This window comes from Diadema antillarum, unplaced genomic scaffold, assembly GCF_040938485.1.
Source record: "Diadema antillarum isolate AM-2024a unplaced genomic scaffold, OU_Dant_1.0 seq00000049_RagTag, whole genome shotgun sequence".
NCBI classification, from domain to species: domain Eukaryota; kingdom Metazoa; phylum Echinodermata; class Echinoidea; order Diadematoida; family Diadematidae; genus Diadema; species Diadema antillarum.
The window spans coordinates 1,007,944-1,035,775 of record NW_027271158.1 but is presented as its reverse complement, the minus strand read 5'-3'; the positions used below and the strand labels follow the sequence as shown (position 1 = coordinate 1,035,775).

Below are 27,832 nucleotides of genomic sequence, written 5' to 3'. Positions count from 1 at the left end.
CGCATTCTCTCATGTGAATGAGAAGCTGAGTCTGCAGCATACAGTTATTTTGTCCCTGTGAGGTGTGGTCAATCTGCCAAGTCGACCTCAAACCCTGGTCTCACATTAAGGTCACACTATACAAGTTGCTCCACAATGCTGTGTGTAACAAGAACGTAGATGAGAGCGCCATCACATCGGCAGGAATCTTGACAAACGTGCTTACTTTTGCCCGGAACTTATCTTCATTATCCAAGTTCTTGTCAATTATTCATATTTGAGCCTCGTAATGTAGACTTGTGAAACTTGACGTCATTCACAGCAGTGAGATGTAAGAGTGAGGCTCCATCCTGATTGGTCAACTAGCAGTCACAAGTAGCGCTGTCGTGAATTTGGCGGCCAGGTTTTTGTTTTTGTTTTTGTTTTTGTTTTTTTGCTAGGTTTCATCAGGCAGTGTTCTGGTGGGAAATTGATGGTAATATTCTTTTAGATGAAGTAAACAGTTCAAATTCAGCATCATTAACAAAGTGTCTAGATTTCACTTGAGGGAAGTGTAGTTGTCACACGTTAGCATCAAACTACAGTGTGGTCCAAGACATATTCTGCCACACCATAATGAGGTCATGGAACCTTTTGAGAACTTGTGTGTGTTTTTATTTTTATTACAGTAATGTTTTTTGTTTTCTTTCATTAAATATGTTTTTGATTCCATGTTTTTTTTTCTTTCTTACATTTGGTTTTAATCTGTCACCAAGTGGATGTCAGTTTGTCTAATATCTCCTTGAGATTACTGGCCCAACAAGGGTTGTCCAGTCTAAGTGTGAAGGTAGAACCTTGCAGAGGCAGAGCTGCCAAGTCTCCCTGATTCTACAGGAGTCTCCCAGGAAATGTCAAAATCTGTTCGTGTCTGAATAAGAGAATATTAAAATCTCCCTGGTTAGGGAATTGTTTTTGCCCATTGAAATGCATGTAACACACAGATATCTCCCAGATAGCTGTGTGGAACCTCGCTGATTTGGATGTGGGAATGTTGGCAGACCTGCAGAGAATAGCAAGTCCAGTTTTCCTAACGATGAACTACCTGTGTGCACCGTATATTTCACGGTGTTTATATCTTCACACAAGTTTTGTGAGTCAGGTGCTATTCTGAAATTTAATATCACGTGAGAAAAACAGTTACTCTAATCCTAACATGAATGTGGCATGCACATCACACTTCTCTGTTCATTAATTCAGGACGTTCATTATGACTTAACGATCGCAAATTTAATCTCTTGCAAAATCGTTTGGAAGTCCCAATTCATGAAAATTATGACTCGCTAAATATATGGTGTATGCACTATTCTGTTGGGCAGGACTCTCGCCTTATTCTTATACTGTAATACCAATGTGAAAAGGAGTGCAGTGAAATTTCTGTGGTCTACAAAGTACTAAAACCACAAGGGTTCTGTAGTAAACATCTCATGTTTAAGAGGTTCAAATAACTTGTGCATTTATCATGAGGAACTCCTTCCTTTTAACTCTGTGTCAAGGTTTTAAAAAAAAAGCAAACTTGCAACAGAAAACATTTAAGGCGTGGCAACATATACTGCATGAAAATCGTCACTACCGATATGACCTAGTGGAAAGTTCCGCTCACATTTCAGCTTGAATTCATTACGTTTTTGTTTTTGCTCTTATCTTTTATGAGTAAATGTTTGATTGGATGAAACTTGGTGTTCTTTACGCAGACAGGTAATTCTATTCAAGCTCATATTCTGCTCTTAGAATTGCCTCCCCATCCCCTCCCCCAGAAATGAATAAAAAAGGTGTAGTTTCAGCAGAGGCAGGCTCTTGACCAAAATATCCATTGACTTAATTTTTTTGTCAAATGTTTTAAATGCAATGCCAGAATTCCAAAGTACTTTGTTCCATATACTGATAATATTCATATTTATGCAATAATTTTTAGAGTTCAGTCTTTGGCAGTTATTAATCATTGGCAGGTCCATCTCACGCCAAACTATTCATAGTTGGGATTTTATATCTACTGCGTATTGCATCATTTTGAAAACTGATTTTGGGCAGTTCTGGAGAGTATAATGTGCCCAGCACAAGCAACAATGAAAATTTGGTATAAAGTTATACAAGATAATGAAATATGTGACACAAAATACTTTCTTCCTCTTTTGAGTGGAACAATTTTCAATATTGATTTTGGCAGCTGATGTGACAAAATTTCTGATGTAATGAATAGAGTTTTTCCGGATTCATAGGATTTCTTTTTAGTTTGTTTGTTTTTTTTTTTTTTTCTGTACCTAGTTGTCACTTGTGCTTCACAATGAACTGTGAAGAAGAAGACTTCCAGTGGGTAAAATATGTTGATTTTATTTAGTCAGGCCATAACTCCTAGAGGGATGGTTGGATCTTGATACAAAAGAGTGATATTACACTGTCTATCCACTCTTCACATTGGTGCCCTGTTTGTGAAGGGCAGTGAGGAGAGTTGGTTTATTGGCCTGTAATCAACCTCATAGATCCAATGCACTTTGCCCCCTCCTCCCCTCCCCCAATTTATCCCCCACCCCATCCCATCCCCCACCCCATCCCTGTACCCCCATCCCTTTACCACTCCCCCCTCCCCATGACCATGGTTGTGTATAACAAAAAGAAACAAGGAGCAACCTATTATGCCTTATCTCTTAACCCATCCCTGTAAGTGCATTCTTGTACTCCATCCCTTTACCCCCATTTCCCATAACCACCCCTGTGACATGGTTGTGTGCTACAGAAAAAAAGAAGATATGCCTTATCTCCCATCCCATTCCTGCACCGTCATTCCCCTTACCCCCTGCTATATGGTTGTGTGTAATAGGAAAAAACAAAACAAAACAGAACAGAAGTTATGAGCATGACATCTATTTCTTATAGATGACTGTCAGCAGAAGGAACATATAACGTGTTTTATCATAAAAGAGTTTCAAATGAGGGAGTTTAGAAGTCCCCAAGTCCAGGTTTAGGGACTTGTAACTTCCAGAAAACTGTCCTTCAAACCCTGAGCTTCTAAAGAAATCCTGTGTTCTCCCGGCTGTGAAAGTCACCATCTCTGATATCACGTGGGTTAGTGACAACATGGACCTTCTGCTCCGCTTTTCAGTGGTAGCTATTTTCGCAGCATCACCACCTAGCCAACAGCGTGCAGAGCACAGCTTTTTGCACCTTTTGTGCATTGTGGGTACCATATCTCTAGAGGGCAAACTACTTCCCCAAATCAGATTTCTTTAAAAAATTTCAATATCAATTCCTGGTTTCATGTCAAATATGCAACTTATTTTACTGATGGTGCCAAAGATATCGTTATACTATGGTTTGGTATCATTTGTCTACAAATTTTCCCCCTAGGGAGGAATATCCCCACCATGTTCCACATAGGGGAGAACATACACAAATGGTTCACTGTCACATGATCATGTTTATCCAATCGCTGACTGGCATTTGACTAACCTAATGAATTTAATGAATATTCAACTGGTTGTCTGGGAGAATAGAGGCTGTGGAAGAAAGTTATCGGAGTTTTTATTCATATGAGGTTGTGTGTATCTCTGGTCTGAATCTTGAAGGAGTGTTTCTCAAGTACTGGAGTGATACGATTGATGTACTGAAGTTTATCTGTGTGAAGAAAGTGTGAGTGTTGTACGTACATTACAAAAGGAGAGAGTTATTTCTGTGTGTAAGATATATCTGATTGTAGAATCAGATTGGTCTATATTTACAATGTACAATATGTATATAAGGATATGTCAAATAATGTGTATGATTCACTCTGAATTTTTTTCTTTGGTTGTTGATCTTTTTTCGAACAAAAGAAAGCCAAGCGACGATGCGTCGCAACATCTCACATTCCCGCTTTACGTGTATGTCATTTGTGCTGTGTTTGAGTTTGCAATGTGAGAATGCTCGTCTGTTCTGTTATTTTGTATAATTATGTTGACAATGCTTGTGATCGTACACTGTATACCAAAAACATGGACAATATCTCTACTTCCAAACTACAATAGTTTTGTAAATTTTCTCAGCAATTTGTTGAAATAAAGCTCTGAAAATACAATTTCTATTATGAAGTAACATTTTAGTCATAATAAAAAGGGGAAAATTAGATGCGATTACTGCATATAGGCTCTGGCCATGCCTGCTGCACAGTAACTCTGCGTTACTGGAAGTGCACAAGTGTGACCCCGCCTGACATTTGTGTGTAAGATCATCTTATTCACTTGCGCGTAGTTTACAGCAACCATACGGGCCCGACCACTAGCGACAAAATACTTACATTAATATGCAATAGGGAGAATTGCCTTCAAGACATCAAACTACAAGTATTTGTGAGGGTTTTTTTTTTGTATGTGTGTGGCAGCAGTCTTTATTTCAATTCATACAATTCTTGCGTCGAGTTGTTTGTATTGCATCTGATTGACAAATTGCCCCACATCAACGTAAATAAGCACTGACTTGATCAGTGTTTTAGTAGTAGCCATGACAGTGCTTGTTTTTCTGTCGCTTGTACCTTTTATAGTGAGAAAGTTGATATTACAAGGTTACAAGAATCGTACATCTTTATGACAAGATTCCTCTATAATGCACCAATGAAAATGCCAAGACTACCTGCTCACGTGTTAATATATATATTTATCATTTATTCACAATCCACTACGGATGGTACATGATTAACAGACAGACATATACAAGACATAACTTTCCATGTTCAAGATTTCTTGCGCATCTATTTGACGTAGTGTACACGGCTTCCATCAAAACCGACAATGATTTCAACTGCAACATACAATGGCACAAAATTTCAAGACATTAGTGACCAATAACCATCCAAAAGGAGAGCCCACATTTTGTACAAAAATTAGAGCAAAATGTGAAATCAACTTTCACTATATTACCTTAAAGAAAAAAACAAATGCAAGGAAATCTGTGTTTATGCATGCACACACACAAGGCTCCAACACTGATTAACGTGTGATTATCGCTTATTCTTGATAAATATTGGAATAATTCACAAAAGCTGATTTACTACATTTGGTCAACTGAAATGAAAATGGAACGAGAATAACAAACTCCATATTTTTCCATTTTTGTGGATACAAAAAAATCAATAATTTATTCCTTTTTCCCTATAATGTTTATGCAGCATTTCTAGCATATGCACTAAAAGCATGATAGCTCCAATGACTAAGGTATAGAGCCATTTATATGTGGCACACTCATTACAGTCCCATACATGTAATAAGTCTGTGGGGTCCTAGTCAGTTACAAGTACAATATTCCAGTAAACCTATTGATCTCGCACTGCTGCGAGTAGATTGACAATCACTAAATAGTGAACCAAAAGTAAGGGGAATGGGATAGCATTTGTGTTAAAGAGTAAACGGTTACCTTCAAGTTTGTCTTAAATACGAAAAAAAATTCTTGATAAGCACATAATAAAGACTGAATACCGCCCAATTGTTTTGTCTGAGTAATCCAGTATTCATGTCATTTCTATATACAAGTGTACTAGTACATGGAACCTATTGGAAGTGTATGGGACACAATAGCAAATTTTTCTATACCACAGCAGTATGTTTGTTACTAGGGGAGTTTGTGCCAACTGGCAACAAAAGCCAACCTCATGAAGAGGTGCAACATGCACCATAAAATGTTCATTCACTCATAAAAACTGATCAACACTGCTAGTCTAGAATCATCTCAGTTTTGTCATTCAGTGTATCTGTTCAGCACCAAATAGAACACACAAAAACATTTTGTGTGTGCGCGTGTGTTTGTCTCTTCCGAGGAAATGTGGCGTTAATCCAGAAAAAATAAAACCAGGAAACAAGCACAGCATGACCTTTTTGCACCAAAGTGGAGATGAGTTCAGTAGACATTACAAATATGTCAAATTTACAGCTTCTCACAGGCATAAAGATCAAAGGTGAGGTTCACAGAATCTTCACTTTTTTGTCTGTCTGTGGGAAAAGTAACATTGCACAAGTATGTAAGGTAACAAAAAAGTTTGTATGTACACCCTACTGAGATACCACAATACTTTCTCTCAGGATAATAGTATAAAAACCAGAGTTTTCAAAGGTCGCTAAAAGGTCCAGAAAAAGAGCTTATGACTATCAAACATACAGCAGTCAGTACGCTTCTTACAGAAGGTGAAGAGAGTGCAATTAAAATATACCCTAGCCAAATTATTCGTAACAATACTGGGATATTATGATGAAAAAAAAAATTATGGATTAAATATTTCCTACTTTCTTCACGATACAGGTTAATCTCTTTTTTCACCAAACTCCTTCCTGTACAAGCTATTGATATCATACATACAGCTATTCCAACATAAGACAATGAAAGTAATTCTTCAGTCGATGTTTGAATCTAAAATGTCTCCAAATGATCCCATTGCATTGGCTGAACGATACATATATTGGCAAATGTTACCATCATCTAAAGAGAATATACAAAAGCAGTTATTCTAAAACAAAACTTGTGACAATAAAGTTGAAAATCAGAGAGAATCTGAGGAAAATTAGACAGCTGGCAGATTTAAAGACATCACATGACATGCTCCTGGCCAATCAGAACAGTTTTCTCTGTTACCCGAAGACCTTTACAGGTTAGCAGAATTTAATATAACTTTGCACATCACACAACCAAACATTGAATTTCCCTTGAATTTACATGAATTGTACTTAACTCCTTTGGTTCTGGAAAGATGAGTAGAAAACAGACATTCTCAGAACATCTAGAGCAGAATCGGAGATCAGTCATTTTTGACAGGAAAGAGTCCTATGAAGACCATATTGTGACATCACAATATTGTGCTGAGTTCCTGAGGGGCATTTCATGAAGTGTTTTGTCAGTGATTTTCACTGACAAATTTACTCTCAGCCCATTAGATGCAAGGATTTCAGTAGATTAAAAACAGTTGTCGGTAAATTCGCAAGTTTCATGAAACGCTGCCCTGATGTGCAACAATTAATATCGGTCATGATTTTGCTCATATTTTCACCACTCTGTTGCTTCTATTCTGATAGTTGGAATCTACATGATATTTCCTTTATGATAACAGCCTCCTTCAACCCTTAACATGCCAACTAAGTTTCCAACCAGTGCCCAGTGACAAGATTTGTTGAAGACTTGAGACAAATATCAGTAGCTGACTCATGACAAGAATTTGTAAAATGCAAACTAAACAGTGAAATCAGTTGTGCATACAATACAATATTTCAAGAGTGAAGGGTATGGACAATGAATGTATGCTCATTGTGAGGGGGAAAAAAATGGACATGGTATTGTATGGCTTCAAAAATATTGTGCTGGTAATGCTTAATAAATAGTGATACTTTAAAATGAAATGAACAGGCTTATCATTAAAACTGCTTCATAAGGCTGAAGTGTAGTACTGATGCCAGTACCTTGGGATTAAACCCTAGAATGGACTGCCACATGAATTAAAAAAAAAAAATGTATAAACAAGAAATAGTAGGAGCATAACACAAATGAAAAAACTTACTGGTTGCTTGTTATAGGATGAGCAAAAGTGTCACAGGTGTACAAGCTACCAGAATAATCAAAATTTCTCAATAAAAGCAAAATTTTTAAAGCCACTACAGACATTCAATACCCACAGTGACTAGATGAAAGTAACTTGCCTATGCATGCAAGATATAACACCCAGATGGCATTGACTCACACCTCACAGAGGTGAGAAAAACATAACGTAAGAAATGAATATACGTGTTGTAGAATTCTGTAGGTGTTCTACAAGTTGTAAAGAGGTATTTGAAAGGATGCCTCGATGATCCGGGAGAAATCATTACATGTTTGCATATCTCTGTAACCTTGTGAATTGGGGTGAAAATTTCAGAGGGCCTTTTAGCCTTTTCTTGCTTTTTCTTTTCAAAGTTTAATGGTTTGAAGTAATCTGACAGCTTCTACCTCACAAACAAGGAGGAGCAGAGGTTTAGTGCTAACTAAAAAAAAGACAAACCAGAGGCTGTCTGGAGATTGGTAGCCTGTAATCTAGGTGGAGGATGCAGCTATTGTCTTTGCTGTTACGCTACATGTCTGATGTGGCGAGACTATTGTCTTTGCTATTAAGCAATACTGTATAAGCTGTTATTTTCGCGTACAGATATTTTCGCGAATTAGAAGGTCACAGACATTTTCGTGAGATGTTGTTTACGCGAATTGATACCAACACTATCTTGCATGCATTGTTAATCTAGTGTATGGCGACATTTTCGCGTGTTGTTAAATTTGCGATCCAACTGTGATTCGCGAAATTCGCGAAAATAACCACTTATACAGCTACGTCTGATGCGGCGAGACTATGAACAATGGATGAGCGCGAAGCATCTACCGCCTACATCCATTCGTTTTGCTGTAATTGTTGCTTTCTCATCTATTCTGAATCAGTGGCAAGTTTCATAGGAAAAACTGCTACTGACTCATAGTCAATAATGAGGAAAAAAAATCATTAACCCTAAAAAGACTGGGGGGGGGGCCTAAAAGGCCCCCCCCTCGACATTTCGCGCGATTACTCAGCAACACGCAATGCTCTCGCCGCGATGCTCTATGACTTTTTTCTTTCGAGTTTCCCGCACATTTTGACACCAAATTTGTGATGCCCGGGGGTACGGTTCTGAAGTTACATAACTTTTTGTACATGCACGTGAGACCGAAAATGGCTCAAAAATGTGATTTTGTGTACAAAGTCAATACAAATTGAGTTTTATCACATGGTTCATATAAATATGCTTATTTTTACTCTCAATGGCTAAAATCAGTTTGTTTTAGTAGTATTATGCTTCAAAAAGGGTCTGCCACAAATTTTGCTGAAAAAAACAACAAAAACAAAAGGTCGAAAAAACAAAGAAATACATAAGAAATTCATAAAACAATAAAATAAATAAGAAATTAATTTTGATACCGAATTTTTTTTCAAGTACATTTGCTAAGAATGCTACAAAGAATATCTAGACCAAAAATGAGCACTTTTGGAGCTTTATTTACTGATTAAGATAAAAAAGTCTGATTTCTTGCATAAATTAGCATAATTAATCAAAATAAAATAAAAGAAGACTATTTTGGAAAATTTAAATATACGATCGTGTAGATTACATCGCACACTACCATTGTGCAAATTTCCGCGGCGATCGCGCGATCCACGGCCGAGATCTTAAGGGGGGGCCCTTTAGGCCCCCCCCCAGTCTTTCGAGCTACCAAAATAGCCCAGTCTTTTTAGGGTTAAAGCAAGACCAGTGGATATAGGCTGTGGATGCTTCCACTGTTTGTAGTCTTGCCAAATCAGACATATTGCTTAGCAAAGACAATGAACACACCGCATCAGATGTTTAGCATTTACAGCAAAGACAATAGCTGCATCCTTGTATTGACCTGGTGAAATTTTCATTATAAAGAACTCGCATACAGATAGGACACTGTTGATCTTTATTTCATGATTGTCTTTCATACAGAAGAGCAGAAGACACCATATTTCATATAGATGTAAGTTGGATAAAAAAAAAAACAGATTACGATTTTTGGAAACAAAATGACAAAAACATAATTTCCATTGAGAAATATCATGCCACTTTCAGTACATGGTCCCACATACTCATATCCGTGCTGTAGCTTCTATAATACACATTCTCTTGCAAAGCTGTGCAAACCCAAAACTGATGACATTACCTCAGTTTTTACTACAGTGGGGTTTTTGCCTTGTCTCATGCTCAAATGCTACAAGATATTTTGGGACTGTTTTCCATCCGACCAAATCTTGGTCCTCAAAACTATGATTGGGCTTGCGAGTTAGTTCTTCCTGAGGAGCACGACTTTGACACTGTTGCAGCCGATTTGCGATAAATATCATCACCACCACTGCAAACGACAAGTTTCCTCAATGAACAAATACACATAAAATTCTCTGTGCTAGAACTGTACAGCAAGTATACACAAGGAGACAGCTAGACTCATAGAGATAATCAATATGTTCATATCATCACAACAATTTTTTTTGTAATAATTTTCTTTCACAGTTATATGAATAAAATTGTTAAGAGATGTCTGTTTCATCAGACAAAGATTGGTCTGTGTATTTCTACTAGCAGTGACTATTTATAATATATACTTTTCTCTCACATTCTCTCATATTCACTCTCTCTCTCTCTCTCTCTCTCCCTCCCTCTTTCTCCACTTCAGCCACTCTGGGGATAACCAGTTAAAATCGTTTGGCAGAGCCTTGAACATCGCAAACAAAAAAGGTCTAACAGCCTGAATTAAGGCTACAACCTGCAAGTAATTCCCCTCACTCACATTCTTTCTTTCTCTCCCACTATCACACTACCAAATATCTAGTTACAGAAAGTTATGTACATCATCTTAATATCAAGCAGAGAAATACAAAATATAGTCACTGAAGCTATAATCACATTCAATTTTTTTCTTATTTTTTTCTTCCAATTTTTACCGCTAAGGGATAATTTCCAGAGTACAATCAAGGTACCAATATAAAAGATTATCTTTCAGCTACCAATGGGTTGTGCCTTTATTTTGCAGCAAGTGGATATTCCCATAGAACCATTGTTTTTGCTCAAGAAACTTCAGGCTCGCCAGAAATTGGTTAGATTCCACACAACTTCAACCCTTGCCAAACGAGAGAGAAAAAAAAATGGAGCATGCCCTGCCACGCAGATTGAATTTTCTCCTCAAAATCATGGAGAAAAGTAAACCACACAGCACTTACTGCCTTGTAAATATATGATACAATTCAACACATCTTTTGTGGACACAACCAGTGAGCGACTGTACGCATTCAATAAAACTTTACATGGAATCCTCTCATTGACAAAGGTGCAAAATCATTTGTTTGCTTTTGGCTATCAAACTTAATAGCTGGAGAAGCACTAAACTGTGTGGCGTTTCAACACACATTGCCTACTACACAGAACACCGTAAGACTTTAATATCCAAGGTAGATGACAAATTTTCTTCTTTTTTTCATTTTTTAAACCCTGTTCGAATCCAAAATGTAGAAGACTTTGTAGTACCAAAACAATACATCCCAAGGCTCTTTGGAGTGAAGACGAACAAGGTTTTCTTTGTGCACACCTCTGCCAGTAGAGAAATATAGTAATAATAAATGATATTCAGAGTTTAGTATTAAACAAAGGATCACACAATATGACTTTGGTACAAAAAAGGTTAAGTGTTGGCACCTGTCAAGTTGATACGATTTGGAGTATCTACAGTCGATGATCACGTGATCCGTTTGACCTAACCTAGCACTCGACTGTTTTGTTGCGCCACTGTTAAACTCAGACAATTGGATGGAGAATTCACAGACATATGCCGGATATATTTTCTTCCTCCGCTCTCTGATAAAGAAAAGCCACACAAACTGATGTCCACTATCAGCAGAGATTCCTGCTGGTACTCCTAGAATTCGATAAAAGTCTCCAAACCATAAACTCTCGCGGTATGCCATTCAGCAGAGCTCCATGGCTAAATTGAGAACGAAAAAAAAAAACAAACGAACAACTCTCATATCTTGTCAGACTACAGATGACATCACAATATATTCAGAAATAAAAATTGTTCGTAAATGCTGACATCATTTCTTCATCTAGCACATGATTATCCGTCGATGACTGATTATAAGATGAATAGCCACTGATATCGGCAGCCTCTACAGAGTTCTCAGATTAACGTCATTACAAAACACTGATAATATCTTCACAGTTCATATGAATGTCATCAACACAGGCAAGATTCTTTAACTTAAGAAAAAAAAAAGATGAGGGGCAAAAAAAAAAATCCAGCCTTTTGCTTAATAACAAAGAAACTGTGCAACAAACTATAGATAAGAGAGAGAAAGAGAGATAGAAAAAAAAAAAGGAATATTAAGATTATCATACAACTGTACTTTATACAACGCTTGAGTGGTGCGTAGGAACATATCTCAAAGTGATCATCCAAACAAGCCCTAGTAGTAGTGGGTCCAAATTTTCAGCCAAATCAAAGCAAGTAAATAATGGACCTTTTCTATCTTTTCTTCCCCCGACAGTGTGTCACTTTAATATTCAGATCAAAGTTTCCAGAGACTAACAGAGCTGCCTGTGGGGTAGATCTGTTTTTCAGGAGCCAGAGAAAAACAAAAACAAAAAACAGAGTGTTGCCAATTTGACGAGCTGTTCAGGCCTCTGTCCCTTCGCCCTCCGTCCCCTTGAGCCGTAGCCGGGCGAAGTCTTCGAATATGAGGTCGTCGTCCTCCTCCTCCAGTTTCTGCTGAGTCTCAGTACCACTGCAAGGCATGATGGGAAAGGTCAGAGGTCAAATCAGATGAGAAGTCACAGTTTATTGCCATGACAATGGGTAACCCAGAAAACAATCTAATCCCTCAACAAGGGAATTAAAAACAAAACAAAAAATAACCAAACCTCAACTGCATTTTTTACTCATGTTTCATTCTAATTTTTTTTTTCTGACAGAGCCCTAAAAACTCTTCAAGACAACAAACAAATGTAAATATGATTCATTTACAATGCCATATATGGCATGGTCCTCAGTAGCTGAGCATTACAACAGTTTTCAGGGAGCTTTGTGTGAGTTCTCTAGTAATACTGCCACTAGTGGAGATGACGGTATTATCGTCCTGGAATATGGTTCAGAATCAGTGCCATCACTTACTGATTCAAGAGAAACTCAGAACTTTGTAATTTTGAGATGAAGAAAAGATGGTTTTTGGGACCTGAGAAAGGTTTTGGGAGAATTTGTATTTTTGAGGCCCATGCCAGGCCAGTATTTCTGATAAAGATACATTCATCAAATGTTACTCCAGCACCAAAAGTCCCCTACAAATAAAATCAAAGGTTATATAAGGTACATGACTTTCTTCTGTAAACCTTAATGCCCATTAATGTCTGTATATTCACATGTACACATAAATATAAATATATACAAATATATGAATATATTTATATATTCATATGACTGAAATGGTGATCATATGCTACATACTGTAGATGTGGGTCACTCATATTCACATTCAAGAATATCACATACTAATTTGCCCAATAAGAATAACGATGACTGTGTTGGTGGTGGTAGTGATTGAAAGTAATAATTAAACAAGCATTATGGCAAAGTTGAAACATGATCAGGCACAAAACGCAAATATTTTTCTTATCTTTCTACCCTTGAATAAGTGAAATGGTGTAGTGAAGCACTATAATAATCTAGAATAAAGTACAGAGATTCCTTCTTCCTCTTCTTATCAACATGGAAATATGGGCCAAAATCATGACAGAAAGAATAAAATAATCATATCAAGAGAAAAACGGGCATGCAAATCTCATGTAAAACAACTGCATTGTGTCATGAGACTCAACATATTTATTATGAAGTGGGTAGAATTTGGTGGTCCCTCAGCTCAAAAATCAAATTATTTAGGGGAGCACTCATTCTTCAAAAATCACTTGTGACATCATTTGTGACATCACAAACACAAGAGCTTGATCTTTCCATGAATAACTTATAACTTTTTCCTCGAGGACATGCATGGGACATAAAGTGAATGGAGGTGAGATATAGTGCTGAAGGGCTTATTGCTTGTGTCAAACACAAATTGAATGTACTGAGAGAATAAAATTTTCTCAGATCACAGAATTACACAGTGAGCAACATTCTTATGCAGTTACTGTGGCTATAGTGAGAGCTGAAACATCTTTTTTTTTTTGTTATCATTATTCTTCAAGTAGTCTTGTCCTCCAGCCTCAATTACAAGAATGAAATACAATTGCTTTGTACTTTACTATACAAAATCAACAGAGTTCTATTTAAATTGTGGTTTTGATCTACATGTAAGATATCATAAGAGAAAGAGTAGTTCACTGTGATCTTTGAAATCAGTGTTGCAAAGGAGAAAATTTCCCAACCTACAAATTCTCAGTGGATGATGTCCTTTCCACCCAAGAAAGGTCATTTTCACAGAATGTATCATCAACACACACAACACAATACAGCAGTAATCATATTATCTTTGATCTGTGTAAGCTTTATATCCTTCACTGTGTTGTGTTCATTGATTGGTACTTATATCCATTCACACCCTTCATCTGCCAGAGGGCACAGGTATCATAATGCTAATTATTACTATGAATAGAGGTTATATTATCCTTCTCATCCCTGTTGCATTTCAATTTCTTTTGGGCACTAATTGCTACACATACTTGGGTTTGTACTTTGACAGATCTGTGTGGGGGTATGGGGAAGAGAATTATGGGAAAAGTGAGTCAAAAACAGCTCTGCAAGTTGAGGCCATCACCTTCATGGACAAAAGAAGTCTTCTGCAGTGTTTGTGAAGGTGATTGCCCATTCACACGAGGAGATCAGGGTCCCATTTCATAAGAGATGTTAGGATAGCAACTCTTGCTGGAATAGTAACTTCCCATAGCAACAACCAATCAGGAAGCTGGATTCTTGTCATTACCGTGACAATTGCCATTCCAGTAAGAGTTGCTATCACATCAACTTTCTTTAAAATGGCCCCCTGATCATTCCTTGAATGATAACAGCTCTGTCCACCATGACTAATCCCTATTAACCATTTCAATGCAACACCTCATTAATACCATTGACATTATCTTCAAACTGGTACACAATTGGGACTGACAGGATTAACTTTAAGAGTAGTAATTGCTGCACTTGTATGTTTGTAGGTTTGTCTTCATTATCTTCTGAGTATTAACGCCCAGTGCATGCGTGAATGGATTTTGTGGTCCCCGCTTCCTCTCTCTCCATGTGCCGAATTTTTGAGGAGTTCAATCAATTTCCTGTGCATTTGTTTTTAAAGTTCGGGTCATTTAAAAAAACTTAGGAGACAGACTACACAAGAGTTATGACACAATTCATAACAGATTTTGACAAAGTTTGATTCAAATCACAAAGATATGGGCATCTTTACAGATATTCCAAAACTTTCATGCAAATTTGAAGCTGACAGCTCAGAACATGTGTAGAAAACATAGATCTTGACTTGACAAAACTATGATGTATTATGAATGTGATACCTCATATACTGGACCAGACTTAAAATCAAATCATCTAAAAACCAGAATATGAATGTTTGTGACAGTATCTATGAAATACACCCTCCTGTCCCACAGTAAAACTGAAATACCTCTGAAATTCAAACTGATATACAAATTATGAAATTATAGCCTTACATGATACTGGATTATTATCAAGTAAAAAAAAAAAAAAAAAGAATAATAAGTTCAATCTTCTACTATGAATGACAACTAAAATCACTCGCAAAATACACTATTAGGTAAATTTGGCAGGGAAAATTCAAACACAAAACAACCAACAAGCATGCATCATGCAACTTTGCTACACTAAAATCTCACACCATGCAAACTCCAATGTTAAATGCATTTGACATAGAACCGGAGTGTGCTTCAAAATACCTCTCATTGTTTTCACTCGTTAAGTAAAGTGTTCGGCTGACACAATACTTGCGCGATCGTCCGTTAGGGTCATTCCTGAAGAATGATGCGAAGCAGGGGGGCGGGGCACAGACAAGGCAGGTTGGGGGTAGGGGTGGGGGTGGGGCGGGAGGGGGCAGAGGTTGATATGGTGTATTCGTACATTATTATCATTTTTGTTGTTGTTGTTGTTGGAAAAGAGAAAGAAAAGAGAGAGGAAAAAGAGAGAAAAGAAAGAGAAGGGGGAGGAGAGAGATTGAAAAGGGAGTGTTCATGAAGTGTATGAGTAGAGAAGGGATCATTGCAAGGGGGTAGGGGTAAGGGAAGGGGGGGGCAAGGATTGCATAATGATAATTCAGAAAGCATGTAGAGAAAGGAGGAAGGGTCAAAGGCCAAACAACATTATTAGTCTATGCAAGCCAGGTTTACTGTTTTCATCATTCACTCAATATAGCAAAGCGGTCAAAACAGCATCATAACAAATGGGCTAAACATGCAACAGATCACGGGAACTGCGGTCTACTTGGGCTTATTAGGCATTCATAATTATGGCAAAAAGCAGCATTTAAATCATATCTTAGCACTATCAGTGTTAGTCTCTGGAATACAGGCAAGTCCCAGTTGGCTAAAAAAGAGTATGCGACTTGCTGGATCCGAATATGCACACAGACTATTAAACTGCATTGGATTACATACATGTAGCAGCCATGCAAATCCTATTAAGAATAACAAGAATAAGAAAAGATAGCAAAAAGCCAATATTTGATTCCAATTCAACATCTCGTCACATGGGTGACGTGGCTCATATAATTTTTTTCCCCCTCTCTTTCTTTTCCTTTTTTTAAATTTTATTTTATTTCATTTATTTTTATCTATTTATTTATTATTATCATTTATTTATTTTTTATTTCATTTTATTTTATTTTATTTATTTATTTATTTTTTTTTGGGGGGGGTCTTGCAGTCTTCATATGCAATCACGAATAATGAGGATTAAAGGAAACCAAAATGGGTATCTCACAAGAAATGATATCCAATTTTTACATGTAAGGAACAGGTAGTCTAGTACAGAGGAAATAAAGTTAGTATTCTCTGAATATAGCACAATTTTGATTTCTGATATGATCTTTAGCCTCTGAAGAATGTGACATTCACCACATATGGGCAAACAGATGCTCATTAAAACAATTTTTAAAAACGTAATGCCTCCGGCAACACTTCGTGGCGGAGGCACAAAAAGTAGTAGAAATGAGTTCATTGCTCTTCTACTGTTGAGTAAACCAATTTGTACAGCGCAGAGGTAGTGGTGATTACTACATTAAGAATATTCTGCATACAACAATTCTTGACTGAAAGTTTGCCTGATGCAGCGAGGCTGATACAAGACTCATTAGCATTTGTATTGAATAATCATGTAATATGAAACAATGTGATGGAGAAGAAAAAAACCCCAGAAATTTTATGAAGGATCTGGTGACGGAAATGGCCTGAAGCAAACCACTTGAAATGTCACGACGAGACAAGAAAAGAGAGAACAAAACTACAAGAGTAAAAAATGTAGCAGGAAGTGGTTGAATTTTAATTAGAAGAAACAGAAAATCAGCTTTAGGGGAAAAAAAAGCAGAAAATGAACATTTATAGATCAAAACAATCAAAGCATAGGGAAGCGAGATGCATCTTTACATCAAAACAGTTGAGGGTAACGACCGAAATACTGATGTAATGGATACAATAGCGATGGGTTTTAGATGAAGAAATCATTTGCATTTATGCATGCGTCGCTTGCAGTCATCACCTATGACATCCACACATACAATTTTGATATAATATATACGCTATATATTTAGCAAGTGATTTTTTTATGAACCGCAACTTCCTGACTAGTTCACGAGTGATTAAATTTGTGGTCATGGAGAAGTGCAATGAATGGAGAAATGCGAGCGTGCATGTTGTATGCATGTAAGGATCAGAGTCTAAATTTTTGTGTGTGTTGTTGAACTTGCAAATAGCACCTGACGCGCAAAATTCACAAAACTAAAAACCCCGCAAAATATGTTGTGTATACAGTATGAAAGTTGCATTTATGGAAAAATAGACAAGGCACGGGGTGAGAAGGGGAAGACAGTAAAAGCTTGACGATCGAAATTAGTCCCCTAAAAGCAGCTAATGATTTTATATTTTTCGCCAATCATTCTAGTTTGCAAACAAGACGATCTCAGCTTCAAAATGATAGGTTTTGCCAAGACCTCCTTATCTGGGGCCAGTAAAAGATCACACTGAATAACTAATTGTGTGTGAAAATGATAAACCCAGCACACACAATTCTTTTTTTTTTAAGAAAGAAAAAAACGAAACAAAATGAGGCCCAGCATTGGGTGGAGGGGAATTACTAGTAAATTTTGGGCCAACAGACAGGCTGGAAAGATTGCTAAACATTCCAATTAAAAAGTTATCTCTTTTAATTCAATCTAGCCTATTCTACTGAAAATTTCATGAAACAAATTCCGGTTAATGCGACAAATTGTTTGCATGTTTAATTCCCGTATCTTTCTTCTTTCAAGGCTGGTTTGACAGTCCACCATCAGGCTGGGTGAATAACTTCTCATCAGTAAATTTTCAGGTTAAATGATATTTCCTTTAGCGGAGGCTAGATGGAATCATGATGAGGGAAGAGTTGAAGGGAAGATTGCTATATTTGAATGATGCATAGAGTGGAGAAGGCCAGACAAGTTCAACATGCCTGAAGGCAAGCAATTCTCCCTCTTGCATCGCGACAGCGGCAGTGCTATTTAATTTCTGTAACAATGCGTTGAAAATGCTGTGCCGGTGCACAGCGCGAGCTCCATTCTATCTCAAACTAAAAACATGGAGCACTATCTCTATTCCCAAATTACCATAGTTTTGTAGATTATCTCAGCAATTGTTACAAGTTGGGAAAAGAAATCTGAACTTGTATGCTATGAAAATGCATTTTTATTGTGATTTAACAATGTTTTAGTTATGATAAAAAGGGGAAAATCAGATGCATCTACCAAGTCGACACCTAAAGTGTGACCCCACTTGACCTCCATGTATTGTGCATGGGTGCGTAAGATCCCCTCATTCATTTGCACATAGCATACAGCCAGCCTACGGGCCCAACCACTAGGGGCAAAATGTTTTATATGCGATAGGGATAACTAATATTCAGAGAGTATTGGACAAGAAAACTAGAAAGAGAGAGAAAAATAAACATAGGATAAGGAAGTACATGAAGGTCGCATTTGAAGGTATGCTGTTAGGACAATATTACTCAGCAAGAGATATCAGTGGTATCCACAGGTGACTTGGAGGAGGCTTTTCAATAAAATGCTAAAGGCACTAAACTATGACGGGCAGAGAAAAAGAGAGGAGAAATCTTTCAGGCTTACTTTGCGTCGAAGTTTATCAGGTTGGTGTCCACTGGTACCTCAGCTGCATGATGGAACATTGAAACAAGAAGAAGACAATTAATCACATGAGAGTCTGAATTCAGTTTTCTGCAATGGAGCTCAAATATAAGTGGATTTGGTTTTGGTTCCAGATGGTCAGTCATGCCAATTTGGGAAAATATTTGATTGCAATGACTCCCAGTATTATAACAGACAACACAACCTTGTTTATGTTGTGACATACATTCTCACATACATTGTAAATGTAAGTTTATATAAACACACACAAAAATTTTTGTGCACTCAAAACATTTTGTTGATGAATCAAGTGTCCTTATCGTAGTATTTAATTTAAGCATTTTCCTTGTCGAAGCCTTGTTTGTACACATCATTTCACCCTCCAAAACATCTAATCTTGCGAAGAGGACAATTATGATATCAATTATGAAAAAAAAAAAATGTTTCCACACATCGTTGGCATGATTACACCAAGGACTGACATTGAAATGGCCAACAAAACAGGATGTCATAATGTGATAAGTGTTGCCCAGTAGGCAAGAAGAACATAGCACCTCTGGTATATTGAGACTCACTCTGGGTGTTGTTCTGGGTTGGGGTGGGTGCTGGCGTGGGCTCCGGCTCCTTGGGCTTCGGGTGTGACAGTGTGAACGGTAACTCCACTGACAGGTCACTGCGCGATGAGAGAACAACAACCAAATTATTATTTTTATCATTATCGTTATTTATTATTATTATTATTATTATTATTATTATTATTATTATTATTATTATTATTATTATTATTATTATTATTATTATTATTATTATTATTATTATTATTATTATTATTATTATCATCATCATCATCATCATCATCATCATCATCATCATCATTATCATCATCATCATCATCATCATCATCATCGTAATTATCATTATCATCATCATCATCATTATTATTATTAAAATTTGTGAAAATGGAAACGCAACGAATTATACCACATATAATATGTGGTATAATTGCAGAGATTGATGGATAAACTTGTTGCGAGGTTCTAAGAGGAAATATACACAATCCATAAATTTGAATCTATTAGTACACTGATTGTAAGAAATTACCTTCTGTTTTATGTGTATACACAGAATTTGAATAGACAAGTTTACCAGTCTATTCAACACACATATATGTACATTTATACAATTTTTCATTCCTTCATTCTAACTGATTTTTCTCCTAATGTCTCCTAATATATATGTGACCGTGCACCTCAAAACGAACATAAAGTCGCACACACTGATTTTGCGTGAGGATTGAAAATAAGTGAAATGGGTCAACCCAGCCGAACTTGACTTTTTCATATTTTCTGAAAGAGCCGGTCTTCTTTTACATTATCCTAAAATTTGGTATCATAAAACGGGCAGGAAAGTGTGTTTTTAGCAGTTTATCCCGAACATTTGTGGTAGGATAGTGTGATTAGGCGTGTCTTTAGAATCCCTTTTTCATTTCTGAAAAACCTTGTCCACACTCTTCACTTTCAACTCTAATAACTTTTGAAAGGATAGTGCTAATGCTTTGAAAGTAGGCATTAATTATGGACAGAATGTGTTAATGAGGCATGCTTAATTTCAGTTTAATCTGATAATCCCTTCATTGTTGTTACTCTGGTGGTTTACTTCCTGTTTTTTGTTCCATTCATCACACAGCCAGCACGGTTTGGTAAAGATTAAGCGCTTGAATAGACACTGTACTTCAGAGCCTCTTTTCTCAGTTCACACTTTTCTTGAGTTTGTGCTTTCTTTCCAATATTTAGATAGAATAGGAGAGTCCATTTGATTTGAGCTATACATCATTTTAAAGCTTAAAGTCTGCTCTTTCAGAATATGGTCTTAACTAAAAATTCATGTCTGGCGACTTTTTGTTTGTTTTGAGGAGCAGGGTCACATATGCTAGTTGAAGGTGGCAAGCAGTAAACTGTAAATTTGGCCGACCGCCGAAGGTGTCCTAACCCAACTCACCCGCCGTATCCGATGATGAGTTTGACCTTGACCTTGTACTGTACGATGATACCCAGGCTCTCTCGTTCTTTTTCTGTCTTTGCACTCAGCCTGAAATGAAACAAAACAGATGTTGAACAGGATGTTGAAAAACGCTAAAAATAAAAAGAGATCAGATGCCAAGTTTCCATCAGACAATAAATGAGACAATGTTTTGTTTGGATATGCATCAAAATCAAGCACGAGTCCACCATAATTATTTTATCACAACTGACAAATTGAAATCAGGGTGAAATGCCAAGCAGCCATGGGAAAATACAAACCTTGTAAGTGAGAGAATGTTTTTCTTGTTGCTTCGGGATCTGAGAGTCAACTTCTCGGATATGCATGAAAAGTACATTGTACGAATAAGTCTACAGTAATTCTTTTATCATATCTGATATACATGTATATGAAACATTGAAATCAGGATCAGACGCCAAGTAGCCACGGGACGATAAGTGAGACTATGTTTTTCTTGTTGCTTCGGGATCTGAAAGCCAACTGTTTGGATATATATGCATGAAAAGTATGAATAGTAAAGTGTACGGCTATTCCGTTATCTTAATTGATACATCAAAGCTAAGTAAGTCAAATGGTTATAAGCATAGGGGTCATTTGATGGACATTTTGGTGGATTTATATCGAAGCAGAGATGGGGCATATACAACAGTTTCCCAGAATATGTAAGAGTAAATGGCAATATATAGTCTGCAAAAGAGCTCTAGACATGTTTAAGTGTTACTAAATCTATGCGTAGCTTCAAATTACACACACACTGGCTAGAATGATGCGGAATAGGCTTCATTTTCTTTTTTAAAGATTTGTCTGTTCTTTCACACAACTTTTTTTTTTTCTTCTGCCGACTGCTTCTATTGCCATTGGCTTTCAGTTGAATTTGTATTCACTTTTGTGCTGGATAAGCTGAAATTTCGATTGATATCTTCCTTGTATTTCGAATTAGTTATAATCATATTCTCCTTGGTCTCTAAGGGTGCGTTCGAGCGCTCTCCTAGAGCGAACTGTACCGTACCGTACCCACGCCAGAGGAGCACTCGAACGCTCCTAAAGCGTACCGTACCCTACTGTACTGAGCCAAAAGTGGACCACTTCCCGATGTGCTCTAAAAGCGTACTGATATTATATTCTTGCTACAAACATGCGTGACCTTTTGTAAAAATAACTGGTGAGGTACGCTTTCTCAACAGAGCACTCGACCGCTCCAAAACTGGCACAGTTCGGTACGGTACGCTTTGGTTCAGTTCGCTTTGATTCGCTTTAGAGCGCTCGAACACACCCTATGAATGCAGCATCTCTAATTTAAAGAGGACTTTTATTTTGTGATTAAAAAAAATACATACAAACATCAATTTTACTATTAGGACACACGCTCGGATTTCCACTCTCTGTTTTATAAAAGGTAAAACATAGTTTCCATATGACTGTAGAAACAATTGATTTTTGCTCTAAAATAGAGACAGATGCATAAGAAATGTGTGAAATAAAGCTGTGATAAAACAATTTTAGTTGAGTAATGACAAAATTGTGAATGTATCCCCAAGAAAGACTGCAATCTCTGAGCATTCCCGATAGTAGTTGCTATGTGATGTTTCAAATTGATTACATTGATTACAATATATCTGGCCACAGCAGTATCCATCGCACGAGAGTGAGTCGCACGCACAGCTCGTTAACTGCATGCAATTCAATACTACTGCTAGGGCATGTTTCGATCATCACTTACAACTGTACTTGTAACGTTCAGCCTACCCACTAATGAATGGAGAGGGCACTTCAGGAATAAAATTCAGGAATGCCAACTTTTCTCATTTCACACTTTCGATCTCAAAATACTCAAAAACAACTCACTATCCTGGCAAATTCATGTCAGCCAGACAAGTTGTAGTTGTTGTTGTTGCTTTGAGAGTCTTTCAATATATTGCAAGCAAATTCCCAATGGGGAAAGATGAATTTTTGAGCCCTTATGAGAACTATGTTTTAGCTTTAAAGGACAAGTCCACTTTCATGTACACATGGATTGAGTGAATGCATCAATATTAGCGGAACACGTCAATGAAAGTTTGGGGAAAATCGGACAATCCGTTCAAAAGTTATGAATTTTGAAAGTATCTGTGCAGTCACTGCTGGATGAGAAGACTAACAGTGTATGATGTCAAATGCACAAATGATATAAGAAAAATATAAAGAAAATTTCACACTCGACATGTCACTGACAAAGGGCAAAAGGGCAAAATTCCTCCCCTTGCTTTCTGAAAGAGGGAAGTCAAGTGTCCTTTTATTATGCGAGAAAAGTGAAATGTGTTGATTTTTTCTTTATATTTTCTTTACTAGTATATCGTTGTACACATGTGACATCACAAGCCATAGTAGTGTTCTTATCCAACAGTGACTGCGCATAAATTTCAAAAATTCATAACTTTTGAATGGATTGTTCGATTTTGCTCAAATTCTCACTGATGTGTTCTACTAATATTGCTGCATGCACTCAATCCACATGTCTATGAAGGTGGACTTGTCATTTAAGAGTACTGACTTTTCCCCTGCATACAACAGTCACGCACTGCCTTCAGTGACCCCGCGGCAGAGTGAATGCTCACAACATGTCTGACACAAAAATCAATTAGACTGGTTGGAAACAGCCACAGCACATGAACTGAAGTCAACAGCAGAGTAAAAAAAAGAGTAAAAAATCCTCACACATTTAATCAAATTTGTCAATGGGGCAAAATTTTCCAGGGAGCAGTCGAGCGATCTCGAGGCAGAAAGCACTGCACCCTCCCACCTGCTAAATTGGTAATTTGATTAATTCTTCTTCTTTTCTTTTCTTTTTTGAAATTTGCACTGCTTCTGCTCTTGTATTGCATCTCCATGGTGTACAAAACGAGGAAAACAGGAAAGCTAAATGAACTCTATAAATAGATGTTTTTGCTGCGGCTGCCGTTACTAAAGATCACTCGTTCAATCTGCATTTGAACGCAGGAGAGGAAGGATCCTGCTTGTAACCTGAATCTGTCACCTAGTTCTTACCAAGCAGCAAATGCTGCCAACTGAATAGAAGAGAAGTAATACTAGATCTTGGAACAAATGAACTTTGGATGGAAGAATTGCAAGCACACAAACAAGCAGATGGAAATCTCATTCATTTTTTTTTCCAGCTCTGTGGATGTGCTGTAAAACCAGAAACATTCACGGCATGAAATTTGTGAAAATTGGCGCCGACATCCTTTTTAACCTGTTGAGGACTGACTGATTCCCATAGACACCTGCCCGAGTATACTCGGGACTCGTCCTCAACGGGTTGACACCATGAAACTTTTGTGAATTGTCACTGGCATTCAATGCATTGTGCAGTAAAAACCTTTCTGCGTGCATTTTACTTTTGCCAATCTTGGCTTCTTGCAAAATTCGCGAGCACAAACATTTCTGGTTTTACAGTAATGCTAAGTGAAAGTCAGCTAAAAGCTAGATTCCTTACAGTGTGGACGAGGCCAGGTTTGTGTCCTCGTGTTTCAGTTTGCCGTCCAGCGCCAGGCCCCGCTTGTCCCGATTGTCATCCAGCAGCGGTGTGACCGAGAACACCTTGGTCAGCTTCTGGCTCGGTTTGAGCGGCAGCCCGGAGCCGGGATCTCTGCGAAAGCAGATCCAGAGAGTAAAGATTAGAGAACAATGAACAAGTACCTATGTTTGGTTTATCAGTGAAATTGAAATGTTGCAATGGCTACATGTAACTTCAACTAAACTCAAGGCTTCCGGGGCGGTAGAACGATGGGTGGTACAAGGCATAACGGTGCACCACATATTCTTTCTTGGGTAAATATGTGGTCCCGAAAAGGGCCAACCCCCTCTCAACGTTTCTCCATTCTCTTGAAAACGGCAAGAACATGCTTGCCTAAAATGTCTAAAGTGGGTAGGCTCTTTTCAGGGTCACATACTTACCCAAGAAAGAATATGTAGTGCACCGTTGTAAAGCCTTCTACCACACATCCGGTAATTTTTCCAAAGAATATCATTCTATCATTCAACATCAAATCTGTACAACACATTTTTTTTTTCTGTGATGAAAGTCATAATTACCAATTGTTTGCGCAGCATACTGCAGTACTGTCTTTGCTAGTTTAGATTGAAAGTGACAAATATCAATCCATAGAGTCTGAGTACATTAATTCAGATTTTCATTATATGATTATGATGAGAAAGCACTCAGATAATTTTCTTTTTGTCTCTCAGCTGGCATATAACGAAAAAATGAAACAGTCTCAAATGACTTTATGTACAAAAGGGATTGAAGGTTTTATATATCTTGAAAAGACATATAACTAAAAACTGCATCAAACTTTTCATTTTTTTAAAATAAACTAAGGATGGACAAGCCCCTGATAACAAGGGGGTTAGGTCCCTTTTGACTCTCTACAGGCAGATGACCCCAACATAGTGCATAGAAAGTCTTCTAGATTATTGTGCACCATATAAATACAAACAACTGTTATAATCATCATCATTATTGTCATCATCATCATCATCATCATCATCATCATCATCATCATCATCATCATCATCATCATCATCATCATCATCATCAACATTATCGTCATCTCAGCTTGCAGCAATGACAGGACCAGCACAAATACAAGGAAGAACTCACTCCGTCTCAAATACTGCCACCGGGCATTTATACTGGGCGGTGGAGAAGAGGCAGATGTCTGCGTACTGGCGGACCGACACCCTGATCTTCTTCACTGTTCTGTTGGAATTGTTGGAGATGGTGACATTAACGTCGATGCTCTCCCCATGGTAGTACATCTAGGAGGAAAAATGAAAGACAATAGGCAGAGACGGATAGTTTGTGAGATATCACTGCCTATCTTTATTTGAGGGAAATATTTGAAGGTAGAATGAAGAAACCGAAAAATCTCTCAATCATCTAAAAATGGAACTTTAATGAATAACACAAACTTCCACTTGGTGTGCGTATCAATATACAGCTTTAAGGACAGTTTTCATGTATACTGTTAAATCAGAAACTTTTGTGAGAATAAAATGCACATGAACGTTCTTGTCTACATGTCGCACTGAATGCCAATGGCAATTCTGGAAGAGTTTCATGCTGAGTTAAAGGTCGTCAGCTCCAATTCGCAAAAGTTTTGTGCCGTGAATGTTTCTGGTATTAAAGTAACATGCATAGACAAAGCCTATGCCAGCATTTCACACCAACAACCAAACAGAGACCAACTTTTTTGCTACTAGCGATCAGTCAAACATTTTTCATCTTCTCTTCACTTGCAAAGGTTTCTCCCCCACACACACACACACAAAAAATCCTTGTGATTCTATTTATACACATGTATGTGACAGTAATATAGGCAATGGCATGCAAGTTTGACATCTGTGAATTTAAACACCAAGCGATATACAACACTTCAACATAAGGTAAACAACGACTGGTTTGAGGTAAATTGAATACTGTAAAAGTGGATACTTTGCGCAAGTAATTTTTCGCACTCTGTTGAGTACATTGAATTTTGATTGTTTTTAATCCCATGAAATCAAGACATTACACAGTGAGTAACAAGCAAAAATATTTGCTTGCTTTTATTTTTGCACTAGTTTCTGGACGCATGAAATAGTGGCAAAAAACACAGCCAAAACTTTTCCTTCTACGTGGAGTTTTGTGATATTCAATGGGAATTTTGAAATTGTTGCAGCTTATAAAAAGCATGATTGAATCCCACAGGATCAAAGGAAAGACTAAATCATGACTGTGAAGTATGAATGATGTCTTAAGCAGGCATCCATATTCAACGGGGCTAACCACTGCAACTCAACATGCCCTAGGCTTTCCTGACATGGCTACAATTACTATGATTGATTACAGAGAAATATGAGTCATGAAAGCTTGAAAATAATAAAATAAATGCGAATTATTATTCATATATCTATTGAATTTACAAAGTTATCGGGAAGAAGCAGCTATGATTTATAACAAAGTTCATATCTATAGAATTTATAAGTTGTCAGAATGAAGCGGCTATAGTTTAAAACAAAGTTCATAGGCACAGAAGACAGGTTTCCAACCTCTTTGTCCAGGGTGGCTTCTAGGTGGAGCTGTCCGGGGCTCATGACAAAGTCCTTCGTTGCCTCAGCACCCGGCTGTGGACCCGGAACGTCAGGGGCGTACGTCACTTTTCGAATCGCCAGTCGGACCGAGTTCCTCTTGTGGGGCTTCTCATCCATGGTTTCTACGCGGCGAGGGGGCAAGAACAAAAGAATGCACCGAAATATTTAAAATCAGTGACAAGTCTACGGACACAGCTACACAATTTGTAACTTGTACATCAATCTATGCAAACTGTGATTAACAAATCATATTAGGCATAATCTACACGATTTGTTGACAAGCATGACATGATATTTTCTGCAAATACTTTGATGAAAGACATGCACTTTCTACAACTATGATCTCACAAACAAGTATACCATATCACCTAGCATCCTATTAAACGCTGCAGCCTGATTGTCCTCATCTTTCCATTTCATATCTATGACATATTTTTGAGGCATAAATGCATAAATGCATGAATGTACTAAAGGCTTCATTTGCATGACTTTACAAGAATGATGAAACACTAAGCCACTTTGGACACAATTTGTACTATTTTTTAAGTCAAAGCATCAGAGATCAAAATGGAAAGTTTATACAACAAAAGTCTAGTTCATTGTTATGCCTCTTTCAATTGCAGCACACATACACCAGCATGGAGAGGTGGTAGTATGCATACACAGAATAAGTTACAAGTATTATGCATACGCCATTGAATGCTATACCTGAATTTCTCTATTAAAAAGAGTATGGATGGCACACATCAGAAAGGG

The 27,832-nt window shown here is 37.4% G+C and overlaps 1 protein-coding gene across 4 annotated transcripts in view; it reads right to left on the bottom strand.

Moving 5' to 3' along the window:
• Nucleotides 1–9,264: 9,264 nt before the first annotated feature.
• The window catches only part of LOC139725551 (beta-arrestin-1-like), a 182,155-nt gene continuing 163,587 nt past the window's right edge, over nt 9,265–27,832 (bottom strand). For all 4 annotated transcript variants that reach the window (XM_071636639.1, XM_071636642.1, XM_071636640.1 and 1 more), the window contains exons 6-12: nt 27,035–27,198; nt 25,605–25,762; nt 24,438–24,590; nt 20,924–21,013; nt 19,501–19,598; nt 18,908–18,950; nt 9,265–12,313 (exon numbers count right to left, since the gene is read on the bottom strand). In XM_071636639.1, the coding sequence (XP_071492740.1) occupies nt 12,205–12,313; nt 18,908–18,950; nt 19,501–19,598; nt 20,924–21,013; nt 24,438–24,590; nt 25,605–25,762; nt 27,035–27,198 (815 nt within the window). In that variant the 3' untranslated portion in view covers nt 9,265–12,204. The remainder of the gene's footprint in view (nt 12,314–18,907; nt 18,951–19,500; nt 19,599–20,923; nt 21,014–24,437; nt 24,591–25,604; nt 25,763–27,034; nt 27,199–27,832) is intronic.